Source organism: Gigantopelta aegis, chromosome 3, assembly GCF_016097555.1.
Source record: "Gigantopelta aegis isolate Gae_Host chromosome 3, Gae_host_genome, whole genome shotgun sequence".
Lineage (NCBI taxonomy): Eukaryota > Metazoa > Mollusca > Gastropoda > Neomphalida > Peltospiridae > Gigantopelta > Gigantopelta aegis.
In genome coordinates this window covers 1981370-1996198 of record NC_054701.1, presented here as the reverse complement: position 1 = coordinate 1996198, position 14829 = coordinate 1981370, and the positions used below count along the sequence as shown (strand labels likewise).

At 39.5% G+C, this 14829-nt stretch overlaps 1 protein-coding gene across 1 annotated transcript; it reads right to left on the bottom strand.

The window, feature by feature from the left end:
• Positions 1–3594: 3594 nt before the first annotated feature.
• On the bottom strand, positions 3595–12657 carry LOC121367367. The gene is made up of 4 exons (XM_041491500.1): positions 12321–12657; positions 8479–8603; positions 7928–8046; positions 3595–3708 (listed from the first exon to the last, which is right to left on the bottom strand). Exons 1-4 carry the CDS (start codon positions 12591–12593, stop codon positions 3596–3598), a joined length of 630 nt encoding a protein of 209 aa, XP_041347434.1. The 5' UTR covers positions 12594–12657; the 3' UTR covers position 3595.
• Positions 12658–14829: the final 2172 nt, after the last annotated feature.

Below are 14829 nucleotides of genomic sequence, written 5' to 3'. Positions count from 1 at the left end.
TTGATAATTATCTTAGATCACATTGGAGAGAGGGAGGTATGTTGATCATTATCTTGGATCACATTGCAGAGAGGGAGGCATCTTGATAATTGGAGAGGGAGGCATGTTGATAATTATCTTGGATCACATTGGAGAGAGGGAGGCATGTTGATAATTATCTTAGATCACATTGGAGAGAGGGAGGCATCTTGATCATTATCTTAGATCACATTGGAGAGAGGGAGGCATCTTGATCATTATCTTGGATCACATTGGAGAGCGGGAGGCATGTTGATCATTATCTTAGATCACATTGGAGAGGGAGGCATCTTGATCATTATCTTGGATCACATTGGAGAGAGGGAGGCATCTTGATAATTATCTTGGATCACATTGGAGAGAGGGGGGCATGTTGATCATTATCTTGGATCACATTGCAGAGAGGGGGGCATCTTGATAATTATCTTAGATCACATTGGAGAGAGGGAGGCATCTTGATAATTATCTTAGATCACATTGGAGAGAGGGAGGCATGTTGATCATTATCTTAGATCACATTGGAGAGAGGGAGGCATGTTGATCATTATCTTGGATCACATTGGAGAGAGGGAAGCATGTTGATCATTATCTTAGATCACACTGGAGAGAGGGAGGCATCTTGATAATTATCTTAGATCACACTGGAGAGAGGGAGGCATCTTGATAATTATCTTAGATCACATTGGAGAGAGGGAGGCATCTTGATCATTATCTTGGATCACATTGGAGAGAGGGAGGCATGTTGATCATTATCTTGGATCACATTGGAGAGAGGGAAGCATGTTGATCATTATCTTAGATCACACTGGAGAGAGGGAGGCATCTTGATAATTATCTTAGATCACACTGCAGAGAGGGAGGCATGTTGATCATTATCTTAGATCACATTGCAGAGAGGGAGGCATCTTGATAATTATCTTAGATCACATTGGAGAGAGGGAGGCATCTTGATCATTATCTTAGATACGTCATTATGAGACTACTTTTCAAGTTTGTAGGCACAACGTTTACAGTTGGTCAACATTGCTTTTAGTTTACAGATGTTTTGATTTTAAGTCGACAAAACAGTCGTCTGTGATGGAAAAGGTCAGATACAGAATAGCCAGTCAGATTTTTCAATGTTAATATTTAAGGGGAGGAGACATCTTTTTTATTTACCCTCCACTCTCAAGATTAACAGAACCGTTTACCGTTGTGAGGTACAGGGCTCGAAACAGGAAGTGAAATATTGTCTGCTGTTGTTTTTGTTTAAAGTAGACCACAAGAAATATGGTCTGCCAAGAAAATCTACAGCTTACAGGAAGTAAGACGGTGAGTGGGTTGTTTGGGGACAGTGAGTGGGTTGTTTGGGACAGTGAGTGGGGTGTTTGGGACAGCGAGTGGGGTGTTTGGGGACAGCGAGTGGGGTGTTTGGGACAGAGAGTGGGGTGTTTGGGACAGTGTGGAGACCTCCGAGATGTACCATACTTTAGAACATTATAAAATTAAACTGTAAGAGAATCTCAAGCTCAGCCTCAGCTATGTAGAAGATGAGATGATCGTACATACATCTTCTTGAACAATGACCTGTGAATTTGCATAATTTCAACAGGTGAATGTTTATTTAACCTGTTGGACCCTGAAATGGACTGCTTCTCACAGGCCGCTATTTCAAGCCCTACGATATGGCAATTCCAAACCAAGAGAAAAATGTTTTGCGAGGGCCAAGGTTTCTTACAAAACCATTTTGTGCCATGGATTGAAATTGCCATATCTACACCAATTCTTTTTTTTGCCTACTTAATTACAAAGTTTTTCTTCTTAAAAGAAGTTTTTGTTCCTTCATCATTAGAATAACGAAGAATATTGTATTCTTAACTATACATCTGTAAGGGGCGGGATGTAGCCCAGTGGTAAAGCGCTCACGTGATGCGTGGTCGGTCTAGGATCAATCCCCGTCGGTGGACCCATTGGGCTATTTCTTGTTCCAGCCAATGCTCCACAACTGGTGTAACAAAGGCTGTGGTATGTACTATTCTGTCTGTGGGAGGTGCATATAAAAGATCCCTTGCTGCTAATTGAAAAGAGTAGCCCATGAAGTGGTGACAGTGGGTTTCTTCTCTCAATATGTGTAGTCCTTGACCATATGTATGATGCCATATAACCATAAATAAAATGTGTTCAGTACGTCATTAAATAAAACATTTCCTTCCTATACATTTGTAAAGAATGTCTGAGAGTATAGATGGCTTGATTCATCCAGTTTGTAAAGAATGTCAGAGAGTATACATGGCTTGATTCATCCAGTTTGTAAAGAATGTCAGAGAGTATACATGGCTTGATATATCCAGTTTGTAAAGAATGTCAGAGAGTATACATGGCTTGATTCATCCAGTTTGTAAAGAATGTCAGAGAGTATACATGGCTTGATATATCCAGTTTGTAAAGAATGTCAGAGAGTATACATGGCTTGATATATCCAGTTCGTAAAGAATGTCTGAGAGTATAGATGGCTTGATTCATCCAGTTTGTAAAGAATGTCAGAGAGTATACATGGCTTGATTCATCCAGTTTGTAAAGAATGTCAGAGAGTATACATGGCTTGATATATCCAGTTTGTAAAGAATGTCAGAGAGTATACATGGCTTGATATATCCAGTTTGTAAAGAATGTCAGAGAGTATACATGGCTTGATATATCCAGTTTGTAAAGAATGTCAGAGAGTATACATGGCTTGATTCATCCAGTTTGTAAAGAATGTCAGAGAGTATACATGGCTTGATTCATCCAGTTTGTAAAGAATGTCAGAGAGTATACATGGCTTGATTCATCCAGTTTGTAAAGAATGTCAGAGAGTATACATGGCTTGATTCATCCAGTTTGTAAAGAATGTCAGAGAGTATACATGGCTTGATTCATCCAGTTTGTAAAGAATGTCAGAGAGTATACATGGCTTGATATATCCAGTTTGTAAAGAATGTCAGAGAGTATACATGGCTTGATATATCCAGTTCGTAAAGAATGTCAGAGAGTATACATGGCTTGATTCATCCAGTTTGTAAAGAATGTCAGAGAGTATAGATGGCTTGATTCATCCAGTTTGTAAAGAATGTCAGAGAGTATACATGGCTTGATATATCCAGTTTGTAAAGAATGTCAGAGAGTATACATGGCTTGATATATCCAGTTTGTAAAGAATGTCAGAGAGTATACATGGCTTGATATATCCAGTTCGTAAAGAATGTCTGAGAGTATAGATGGCTTGATTCATCCAGTTTGTAAAGAATGTCAGAGAGTATACATGGCTTGATATATCCAGTTTGTAAAGAATGTCAGAGAGTATACATGGCTTGATATATCCAGTTCGTAAAGAATGTTAGAGAGTATACATGGCTTGATATATCCAGTTCGTAAAGAATGTTCGTAAGTATATATTATGATTTTGATATATCCAGTTTGTAAAGAATGTTCGTAAGTATATATTATGATTTTATATATCCAGTTTGTAAAGAATATTTGTGAGTACATGTCTTGATACATCCAGTTTGTATAGGAGCATAAAAAAAACCTAGAACAAAAAACAAACAATATCCATGGTTTATTGACTGCCAAGTAATTTATCAATTTGTTTCTTCCAGTCTTGCACGGTCCATTCTTCCGCGTTAACTGTCATGTCGTTTATCATGAACCATGGAACAGAATGAACACCACCTACAAGGTTAAGATGTTATTATTACAGCGTAGTGTCTCCTAGATATTCATGAACCACAGAACAGAATAAACACCACCTACAAGGTTAAGATGTTATTATTACAGGGTAGTTAGTGTCTCCTAGATGTTCATGAACCATGGAACAGAATAAAGCCCACCTACAAGGTTAAGCTGTTATTATTACAGGGTAGTTAGTGGCTCCTAGATGTTCATGAACCACGGAACAGAATAAACACCACCTACAAGGTTAAGATGTTATTATCACAGGGTAGTTAGTGGCTCCTAGATATTCATGAACCACGGAACAGAATAAACACCACCTACACAGTTAAGATGTTATTATTACAGGGTAGTGTCTCCTAGATATTCATGAACCACGGAACAGAATAAACCCCACCTATAAGGTTAAGATGTTATTATTACAGGGTAGTGTCTCCTAGATATTCATGAACCACGGAACAGAATAAACCCCACCTATAAGGTTAAGATGTTATTATTACAGGGTAGTGGCTCCTAGATATTCATGAACCACGGAACAGAATAAACACCACCTACAAGGTTCAGATGTTATTATTACAGGGTAGTGTCTCCTAGATATTCATGAACCACGGAACAGAATAAACCCCACCTCCAAGGTTAAGATGTTATTATTACAGTGTAGTGGCTCCTAGATATTCATGAACCACGGAACAGAATAAACCCCACCTCCAAGGTTAAGATGTTATTATTACAGTGTAGTGGCTCCTAGATATTCATGAACCACGGAACAGAATAAACCCCACCTCCAAGGTTAAGATGTTATTATTACAGTGTAGTGGCTCCTAGATATTCATGAACCACGGAACAGAATAAACACCACCTACAAGGTTAAGATATTACAGCGTAGTGTCTCCTAGATATTCATGAACCACGGAACAGAATAAACACCACCTACAAGGTTAAGATGTTATTATTACAGCGTAGTGTCTCCTAGATATTCATGAACCACGGAACAGAATAAACACCACCTACAAGGTTAAGATGTTATTATTACAGGGTAGTTAGTGTCTCCTAGATATTCATGAACCACGGAACAGAATAAGCACCACCTACAAGGTTAAGATGTTATTATTACAGGGTAGTGTCTCCTAGATATTCATGAACCACGGAACAGAATAAACCCCACCTCCAAGGTTAAGATGTTATTATTACAGTGTAGTGGTTCCTAGATATTCATGAACCACGGAACAGAATAAACCCCACCTACAAGGTTAAGATGTTATTATTACAGGGTAGTTAGTGTCTCCTAGATGTTCATGAACCATGGAACAGAATAAACCCCACCTACAAGGTTAAGATGTTATTATTACAGGGTAGTTGGTGTCTCCTAGATATTCATGAACCACAGAACAGAATAAACACCACCTACAAGGTTAAGATGTTGTTATTACAGGGTAGTGTCTCCTAGATATTCATGAACCATGGAACAGAATAAACCCCACCTACAAGGTTAAGATGTTGTTATTACAGGGTAGTGTCTCCTAGATATTCATGAACCATGGAACAGAATAAACCCCACCTACAAGGTTAAGATGTTATGACAGGGTAGTGTCTCCTAGATATTCATGAACCACGGAACAGAATAAACCCCACCTACAAGGTTAAGATGTTGTTATTACAGGGTAGTGTCTCCTAGATATTCATGAACCACGGAACAGAATAAACCCCACCTCCAAGGTTAAGATGTTATTATTACAGTGTAGTGGCTCCTAGATATTCATGAACCACGGAACAGAATAAACCCCACCTACAAGGTTAAGATGTTATTATTACAGGGTAGTTAGTGTCTCCTAGATGTTCATGAACCACGGAACAGAATAAACCCCACCTACAAGGTTAAGATGTTATTATTACAGGGTAGTTAGTGGCTCCTAGATGTTCATGAACCACGGAAGAGAATAAACACCACCTACAAGGTTAAGATGTTATTATCACAGCGTAGTTAGTGGCTCCTAGATGTTCATGAACCACGGAACAGAATAAACACCACCTACAAGGTTAAGATGTTATTATCACAGCGTAGTTAGTGGCTCCTAGATGTTCATGAACCACGGAACAGAATAAACACCACCTACAAGGTTAAGATGTTATTATCACAGCGTAGTTAGTGGCTCCTAGATGTTCATGAACCACGGAACAGAATAAACACCACCTACAAGGTTAAGATGTTATTATTACAGGGTAGTTAGTGTCTCCTAGATGTTCATGAACCATGGAACAGAATAAACCCCACCTACAAGGTTAAGATGTTATTATTACAGGGTAGTTAGTGTCTCCTAGATGTTCATGAACCATGGAACAGAATAAACCCCACCTACAAGGTTAAGCTGTTATTATTACAGGGTAGTTAGTGGCTCCTAGATGTTCATGAACCACGGAACAGAATAAACACCACCTACAAGGTTAAGATGTTATTATCACAGGGTAGTTAGTGGCTCCTAGATATTCATGAACCACGGAACAGAATAAACACCACCTACACAGTTAAGATGTTATTATTACAGGGTAGTGTCTCCTAGATATTCATGAACCACGGAACAGAATAAACCCCACCTATAAGGTTAAGATGTTATTATTACAGGGTAGTGTCTCCTAGATATTCATGAACCACGGAACAGAATAAACCCCACCTATAAGGTTAAGATGTTATTATTACAGGGTAGTGTCTCCTAGATATTCATGAACCACGGAACAGAATAAACCCCACCTATAAGGTTAAGATGTTATTATTACAGGGTAGTGTCTCCTAGATATTCATGAACCACGGAACAGAATAAACACCACCTATAAGGTTAAGATGTTATTATCACAGCGTAGTTAGTGGCTCCTAGATATTCATGAACCACGGAACAGAATAAACACCACCTACACGGTTAAGATGTTATTATTACAGGGTAGTGTCTCCTAGATATTCATGAACCACGGAACAGAATAAACCCCACCTATAAGGTTAAGATGTTATTATTACAGGGTAGTGTCTCCTAGATATTCATGAACCACGGAACAGAATAAACCCCACCTATAAGGTTAAGATGTTATTATTACAGGGTAGTGGCTCCTAGATATTCATGAACCACGGAACAGAATAAACACCACCTATAAGGTTAAGATGTTATTATCACAGCGTAGTTAGTGGCTCCTAGATATTCATGAACCACGGAACAGAATAAACACCACCTACAAGGTTAAGATGTTATTATTACAGGGTAGTGTCTCCTAGATATTCATGAACCACGGAACAGACTAAACCCCACATATAAGGTTAAGATGTTATTATTACAGGGTAATGGCTCCTAGATATTCTGGATTTTTTTCATGCCCAAAACTTCATAAAATGTATACACGGTAGAGATGATAAATAATTTAAAGTGTTGAAATTTACCTGGCACTGGTAAAGAATTTTCATTCATTAATTTCAACTGATTGTTCGTGCTTATATCCAGTTAAAGTTTCAAGCATGCTGTCCTGGGCACACACCTCGGCTATCTGGGCTGTCTGTCCAGGACAATGGGTTAGTTGTTAGTGAGAGAGTTGGTGTAACACGTACCCATTGAGTCATTAAAACTCGCTCTAGGTGGGAGCCGGTACCAGGCTGCGAACCCAATACCTACCAACCTTATGTCTGATGGCTCAACCACGACACCACCAAGGCCGGTTGGTAAAGAAGGAAAACCTGAAGATTTATTGTTTATTAGAAATATTCCTTGCTAAGCCTCGTATCTGCTTTGTGACAGAAACCTCAAATTCTAACACTAAATATATCAGTATTTATCATATACTAGTAATATCTTACATTTTCAGTGCAATCAAAGTATGTGATATTTTTAAGATCACATACTTTAAGAATTTGATAACTTTGCAAATTAAATGTAAATTAATCGAGGTCACGGCACTAGGTTTATTGACACTCAAGCAAATGTACTCTCCATAATTGACATGCATTCATAGTCATCGAATAAAAGCATTTCAATGGCAAATTGACACTGAAAGCTGTCCAGCGTTCAGAAAACAAAAAAAACGTTACGCCCTAGTTTGTTTTGATGTAAGGACTTAGACCACTGTGGTGACTAAGATAAACACTTACGCTGCGTTGGACCCGGCAGTGGGACATGAGCCCAGTACCTACCACACGGCGTCTTTCTGTTTATTCTATTTCTGTTTGTTCACTGACAAAACTCACGTGAACACGAATATTTCCAGCCAACTCTTGTGTCATCTTCAACATGTAAATCGGAACAACACAGTTGTGTGAAGTCGTCCTTGTCGACTTTGAATGTCTCAACCATATCCGTGAATTGCCTGAAACAAACAGTTATATGTCTTCCATTTGCAGTCTTGAGTTTCTATAACGGTCAAGACAACAAAGAACATACATTTGGTACAGAATTGGATATTCTAAGCAAGATTCTTCAGGTTTTAACCAATATTGTACGACGGACATTAAATGTCAAGTGTCTAGGACTTTCCAAAGTATGTACTTTTTCCAGATGTGTTTGAAACTGCTACAAACAAAATTACACCCAGAAACACATTGGATTTTTCCAAAATTGATAATTAAATCAAAAGATAAGTAATGTTTAATTTTAAATTAATAGTAAACAGCTGGAATGGCTTACGGTATTTTATTATTTATATTATTGGTTATTATGTTTTAAGTTTGTACAAGTCATGTAAAAAAAATTATAGCTGTGTCATCGGTTAGAGAAATTAAAATGCAGGTAGGAGTCTTACGTCATAACATCGTGTTGTGTCTTGGAATGCGCATTCTCTCTAAACAGTGACATGTTTGAAAAGATGGCTGCCATCCAGTTATACGTTTGTTGGTCCCTGGTCAGTGTGGACACGGAGTGTACAGTCTGTGAAGGAGAGCAGCGATTGGTTAACTAAACTACATATTATTTGTAACCACAGTATGTGACGGAGAGCAGCGATTGGTTAACTAAACTACAGATTATTTGTAACCACAGTATGTGAAGGAGAGCTGCGACTGGTTAACTAAACTACAGATTATTTGTAACCACAGTATGTGAAGGAGAGCAGCGATTGGTTAACTAAACTACAGATTATTTGTAACCACAGTCTGAAGGAGAGCAGCGATTGGTTAACTACAGATTATTTGTAACCACAGTATGTGAAGGAGAGCTGCGATTGGTTAACTAAACTACAGATTATTTGTAACCACAGTATGTGAAGGAGAGCAGCGATTGGTTAACTAAACTACAGATTATTTGTAACCACAGTATGTGAAGGAGAGCTGCGACTGGTTAACTAAACTACAGATTATTTGTAACCACAGTCTGAAGGAGAGCAGCGATTGGTTAACTACAGATTATTTGTAACCACAGTATGTGAAGGAGAGCTGCGATTGGTTAACTAAACTACAGATTATTTGTAACCACAGTCTGAAGGAGAGCAGTGATTGCTAACTAAACTACAGATTATTTGTAACCACAGTCTGTGAAGGAGAGCAGCGATTGGTTAACTACAGATTATTTGTAACCAGTGTGAAGGAGAGCAGCGACTGGTTAATTAAACTACAGATTATTTGTAACCACAGTCTGTGAATGAAAGCAGCGATTGGTTAACTAAACTACAGATTATTTGTAACCACAGTCTGTGAATGAGAGCAGCAATTGGTTAACTAAACTACAGATTATTTGTAACAACTGGCTACATTGGATATCATAAACACTGGCTACATTGGATATCATTAAACCTCCATCTCATGTCCGCAGTGATATTCTACTAAACCTCCATCCCATGTCCCCAGTGATATTCTACTAAACCTCCATCCCATGTCCGCAGTGATATTCTACTAAACCTCCATCCCATGTCCCCAGTGATATTCTACTAAACCTCCATCCCATATCCATAGTGATATTCTACAAAAACCTCCATCCCATGTCCCCAGTGATATTCTACAAAACCTCCATCCCATGTCCCCAGTGATATTCTACAAAATCTCCATCTCATGTCCCCAGTGATATTCTACAAAACCTCCATCTCATGTCCCTAATGATATTCTACAAAACCTCCATCTCATGTCCCAGTGATATTCTACAAAACCTCCATCCCATGTCCCCAGTGATATTCTACAAAACCTCCATCTCATGTACCCAGTGATATTCTACTAAACCTCCATCTCATGTCCCTAGTGATATTCTACAAAACCTCCATATGTCTCCAGTGATATGCTACAAAAACCTCCATCCCATGTCCCCAGTGATATTCTACAAAACCTCCATCTCATGTACCCAGTGATATTCTACTAAACCTCCATCTCATGTCCCTAGTGATATTCTACAAAACCTCCATATGTCTCCAGTGATATGCTACAAAAACCTCCATCCCATGTCCCCAGTGATATTCTACAAAACCTCCATCTCATGTCCCCAGTGATATTCTACAAACCCTCCATCCCATGTCCACAGTGATATTCTACAAAACCTCCATCTCATGTCCCCAGTGATATTTTACTAAACCTCCATCCCATGTCCCCCGTGATATTCTACAAAAACCTCAATCTCATGTCCCCAGTGATATTCTACAAAACCTCCATCTCATGTCCCCAGTGATATTCTACAAAACCTCCATCCCATGTCCCCAGTGATATTGTACAAAACCTCCATCTCATGTCCCTAGTGATATTCTACAAAAACCTCCATCCCATGTCCCCAGTGATATTCTACAAAACCTCCATCCCATGTCCCCAGTGATATTCTACAAAAACCTCCATCCCATGTCCCCCGTGATATTCTACAAAACCTCCATCTCATGTCCCCAGTGATATTCTACAAACCCTCCATCCCATGTCCACAGTGATATTCTACAAAACCTCCATCTCATGTCCCCAGTGATATTTTACTAAACCTCCATCCCATGTCCCCAGTGATATTGTACAAAACCTCCATCTCATGTCCCTAGTGATATTCTACAAAAACCTCCATCCCATGTCCCCAGTGATATTCTACAAAACCTCCATCCCATGTCCCCAGTGATATTCTACAAAAACCTCCATCCCATGTCCCCCGTGATATTCTACAAAACCTCCATCTCATGTCCCCAGTGATATTCTACAAACCCTCCATCCCATGTCCACAGTGATATTCTACAAAACCTCCATCTCATGTCCCCAGTGATATTTTACTAAACCTCCATCTCATGTCCCTAGTGATATTCTACAAAAACCTCCATCTCATGTCCCCAGTGATATTCTACTAAACCTCCATCCCATGTCCCCAGTGATATTGTACAAAAACCTCCATCCCATGTCCCCAGTGGTATTCTACTAAACCTCCATCTCATGTCCCCAGTGATATTCTATTAAACCTCCATCACATGTCCCCAGTGATATTTTACTAAACCTCCATCCCATGTCCCCAGTGATATTCTACAAAACCTCCATCCCATGTCCCAGTGATATTCTACAACTAAACCTACTTCCCATGTCCCCAGTGATATTCAACAAAATCCTCCATCCCATGTCCCCAGTGATGTGCTACAACTAAACCTTCACCCCATGTCCCCAGTGATATTCTACAACTAAACCTTCATTCCACATCTTCAGTGATATTCTACAACTAAATCTACTTCCCATGTCCCCAGTGATGTTCAACAAAATCCATCCATCCCTTGTCCCCAGTGATATGCTACAACTAAACCTACTTCCCATGTCCCCAGTGATATTCAACAAAACCTCCATCTCATGTCCCCAACAATATTCTACTAAACCTACATCCCATGTCCCCAGTGATATTATACAATTAAACCTACATCCCATGTCCACAGTGATATTCTACAACTAAACCTACATCCCATGTTCCCAGTGATATTATACAACTAAACTTACATCCCATGTCCCCGGCGATATTCTACAACTAAACCTACATCCCATGTCCACAGTGATATTCTACAACTAAACCTACATCCCATGTCCACAGTGATATTCTACAACTAAACCTACATCCCATGTCCCCGGCGATATTCTACAACTAAACCTTCACCCCATGTCACCAGTGATATTCTACAACTAAACCTTCATCTCACGTCCCCAGTGATATTCTGCAACTAAACCTTCACCCCATATCACCAGCGATATTCTACAACTAAACCTACATCCCATGTCCCCAGTGATATTCTACAACTAAACCTACATCCCATGTCCCCGGTGATATTATACAACTAAACCTTCATCCCACGTCCCCATTGATATTCTACAACTAAACCTACATCCCATGTCCCCGGTGATATTATACAACTAAACCTTCATCCCACGTCCCCATTGATATTCTACAACTAAACCTTCACCCCCATGTACACAGTGATATTCTACAACTAAACCTACATCCCATGTCCCCAGTGATATTCTACAACTAAACCTACCTCCCATGTCCCCAGTGATATTCTACAACTAAACCTTCACCCCATGTCCCCAGTGATATTCTACAACTAAACCTTCATCCCATGTCCACAGTGATATTCTACAACTAAACCTACATCCCATGTCCCCGGTAGTATTCTACAACCACCTGCTAAGCGTGTACCAACCAGACCCAGGAATGTGTTTGATGTACCTTGCTGGCCATGAACGAGAATGCGTGGTATGGTAACGGTACCAGGTGGGTCTTCAGCCGTATCTGGTCATCGCGGTAACCGTCCACCACCTCCATCAGTCTAGAGAACAAAGCCTTGCTTTTGGGACAAAACAGATCGACGAACAAATCAATTTTCATCTCAGCTTCTGGCTTTCCATTCTTGTAGACAAAACCAACCTCCCGTCTCAGTATCAAGACTGATCCACAAATAGCACCAATAGCGAACAGGTAAACAGAAGTTGTGAAGCTCATTTCAGCTTAGAAAGGGTCACTTGTTGGAAAATGATAAAATCTCAGCTTCTAACTGCACATACATTGATTTTATTGTATTGCTCTACTTAAATATAAATATAAATCCAGGTATGACCAGCTGGTGCGGTACACACACCAATAGTCCGTGTTAGAAACGTCATTACAAGGTGATGTAGATCAATAACAGACAGGTTTTCATTCCTTACATGTGTGGGATCTTCAGATTGCACTGGCATCGGTGGTGTAGTGGTTAGGCCATCGGTCTACAAGCTGGTAGGTACTGGGTTCATTTAATCCAGATACCGACTCCAAACCCCGAGTGAGTGCTCCGCAAGGCTCAATGGGTAGGTGTAAACCACTTGCACCCACTAGTGATCCATAACTGGTTAACAAAGGCCATGGTTTGTGCTATCCTGCCTGTGGGAAGTGCAAATAAAAGATCCCTTGCTGTTCATTGGAAAGAGTAGCCCATGTAGTGGCGACAGCGGGTTTCCTCTCAAAATCTGTGTGGTCCTTAACCATATGTCTGACGCCATATAACCGTAAATAAAATGTGTTGAGTGCGTCGTTAAATAAAACATTTCTTTCTTTCTTCAGGTGCTTAGAAATAGTCTGTGTTAGAAACGTCATTACAAGGTGATGTTGATCAATAACGGGCAGGTTTTCATTCCTTACACGTGTGTTATCTTCAGATTGTGCACGTGCTTAGAAGTCATGAATTCCTGCACTTTATGAACAGGTTATAGTTCAAAGTAGAAATCTCATTTCCAAGCTGTACAAGTACTTGGCAAGTAGAAATCAAATTGTTTTTGTAATCCAACTGCACTTTTAAACATGCAGTATGGTTTAAAACACAGCAAATACACAGGTGATATAATTGGGGGTGGGGGGTGGGAGAATGCACTAATGTAGGAAGTGGGGGGGACATCCCCCCCCCCCCCCCACTTTTCAGATATTTTGCTTTATAATAGTGTAAAAGTGTGTAAATATAGAAGTGTGCCCCCCTCATTTTTTGGCACCTTCCTACGCCACTGGAATGTGTGAAAGTGAATGGTGGGGTGGAAGTAAACTATCAAGTTAACTACAATCCATGATGTGACATCAGTACAGATAAGGAAGGAAATGTTTTATTTAACGACGCACTCAACACATTTTATTTATGGTTATATGTCATCAGACATATGGTTAAAGATCACACGGATATTGAGGGAGGAAACCTGCTGTCACCACTTCGTGGGCTACTCTTTTGGATTAGCAGCAAGGGATCTTTTATATGCACCATCCCATAGACAGGATAGCACATACCACAGCCTTTGATGTACCAGTCGTGGTGCACTGGCTGGATTGAGGGAGGAAACCCACTGTCCCTACTTCATGGGCTACTCTTTTCAATTAGCAGCAAGGGATCTTTTATATGCACCATCCCAGACAGGATAGCACATACCACAGCCTTTAATGCACTAGTCGTGGTGCACTTGCTAATAGCCTAATGGATCGATCCCAAACCGAACATGCATTAAGCAAGTGCTTTACCACTGGGGTACTTCTCGCCCCTCAGTACAGATAAATATTGGAAATCACAACATTTCTAAAATTTAAGATTTCTTTTTGTTCTCAAGATTTTTTAAGTTGTAGACACTTTACATACTGTGCTTCAATATGCTTTCAATAACTGTCCTTTTAAATTATTCTTTTGAGGGGTCGGATGGGGTGAATCTTATTCAGTTGAAATTTGAAAAAATATCTTGAAATGACTAAATGCATCAGGATGTAAAAAGACCATAAACATTGTTTTTTTTAAACATGGTTGAATTAAAAAATTAGGATATGAGAGAGAGAATAAAACAAAAACACTACAACAATGTCAAATGAACACACTCCATAACTTTAATACACATACAAACATTTACATCAACACAATGTCACTGAAAATAACCCAATTCAAACTTGTTGAATGAGACGCATTTACAATTTGTATAAATACGTCAACAAGACACGTTTAAACAAAATGTACACAAGTCAATGTAAGAGCATGTCTATTTGTTACAATGCTATGTGTTCTCAAGGAAGAGTTGCACTTGTTTAGTGTGAACCTAGCATCCAGGCAATATGTACATGATGTTGTGAAACTACAAGTGAATATAACTTTGAAAACACTGTGTCACCTGTGTGTACTGTGATCTGTAACTATACTGATGGAAAGAAATTAGGGAACACATCGTATTTTAGACCAAAT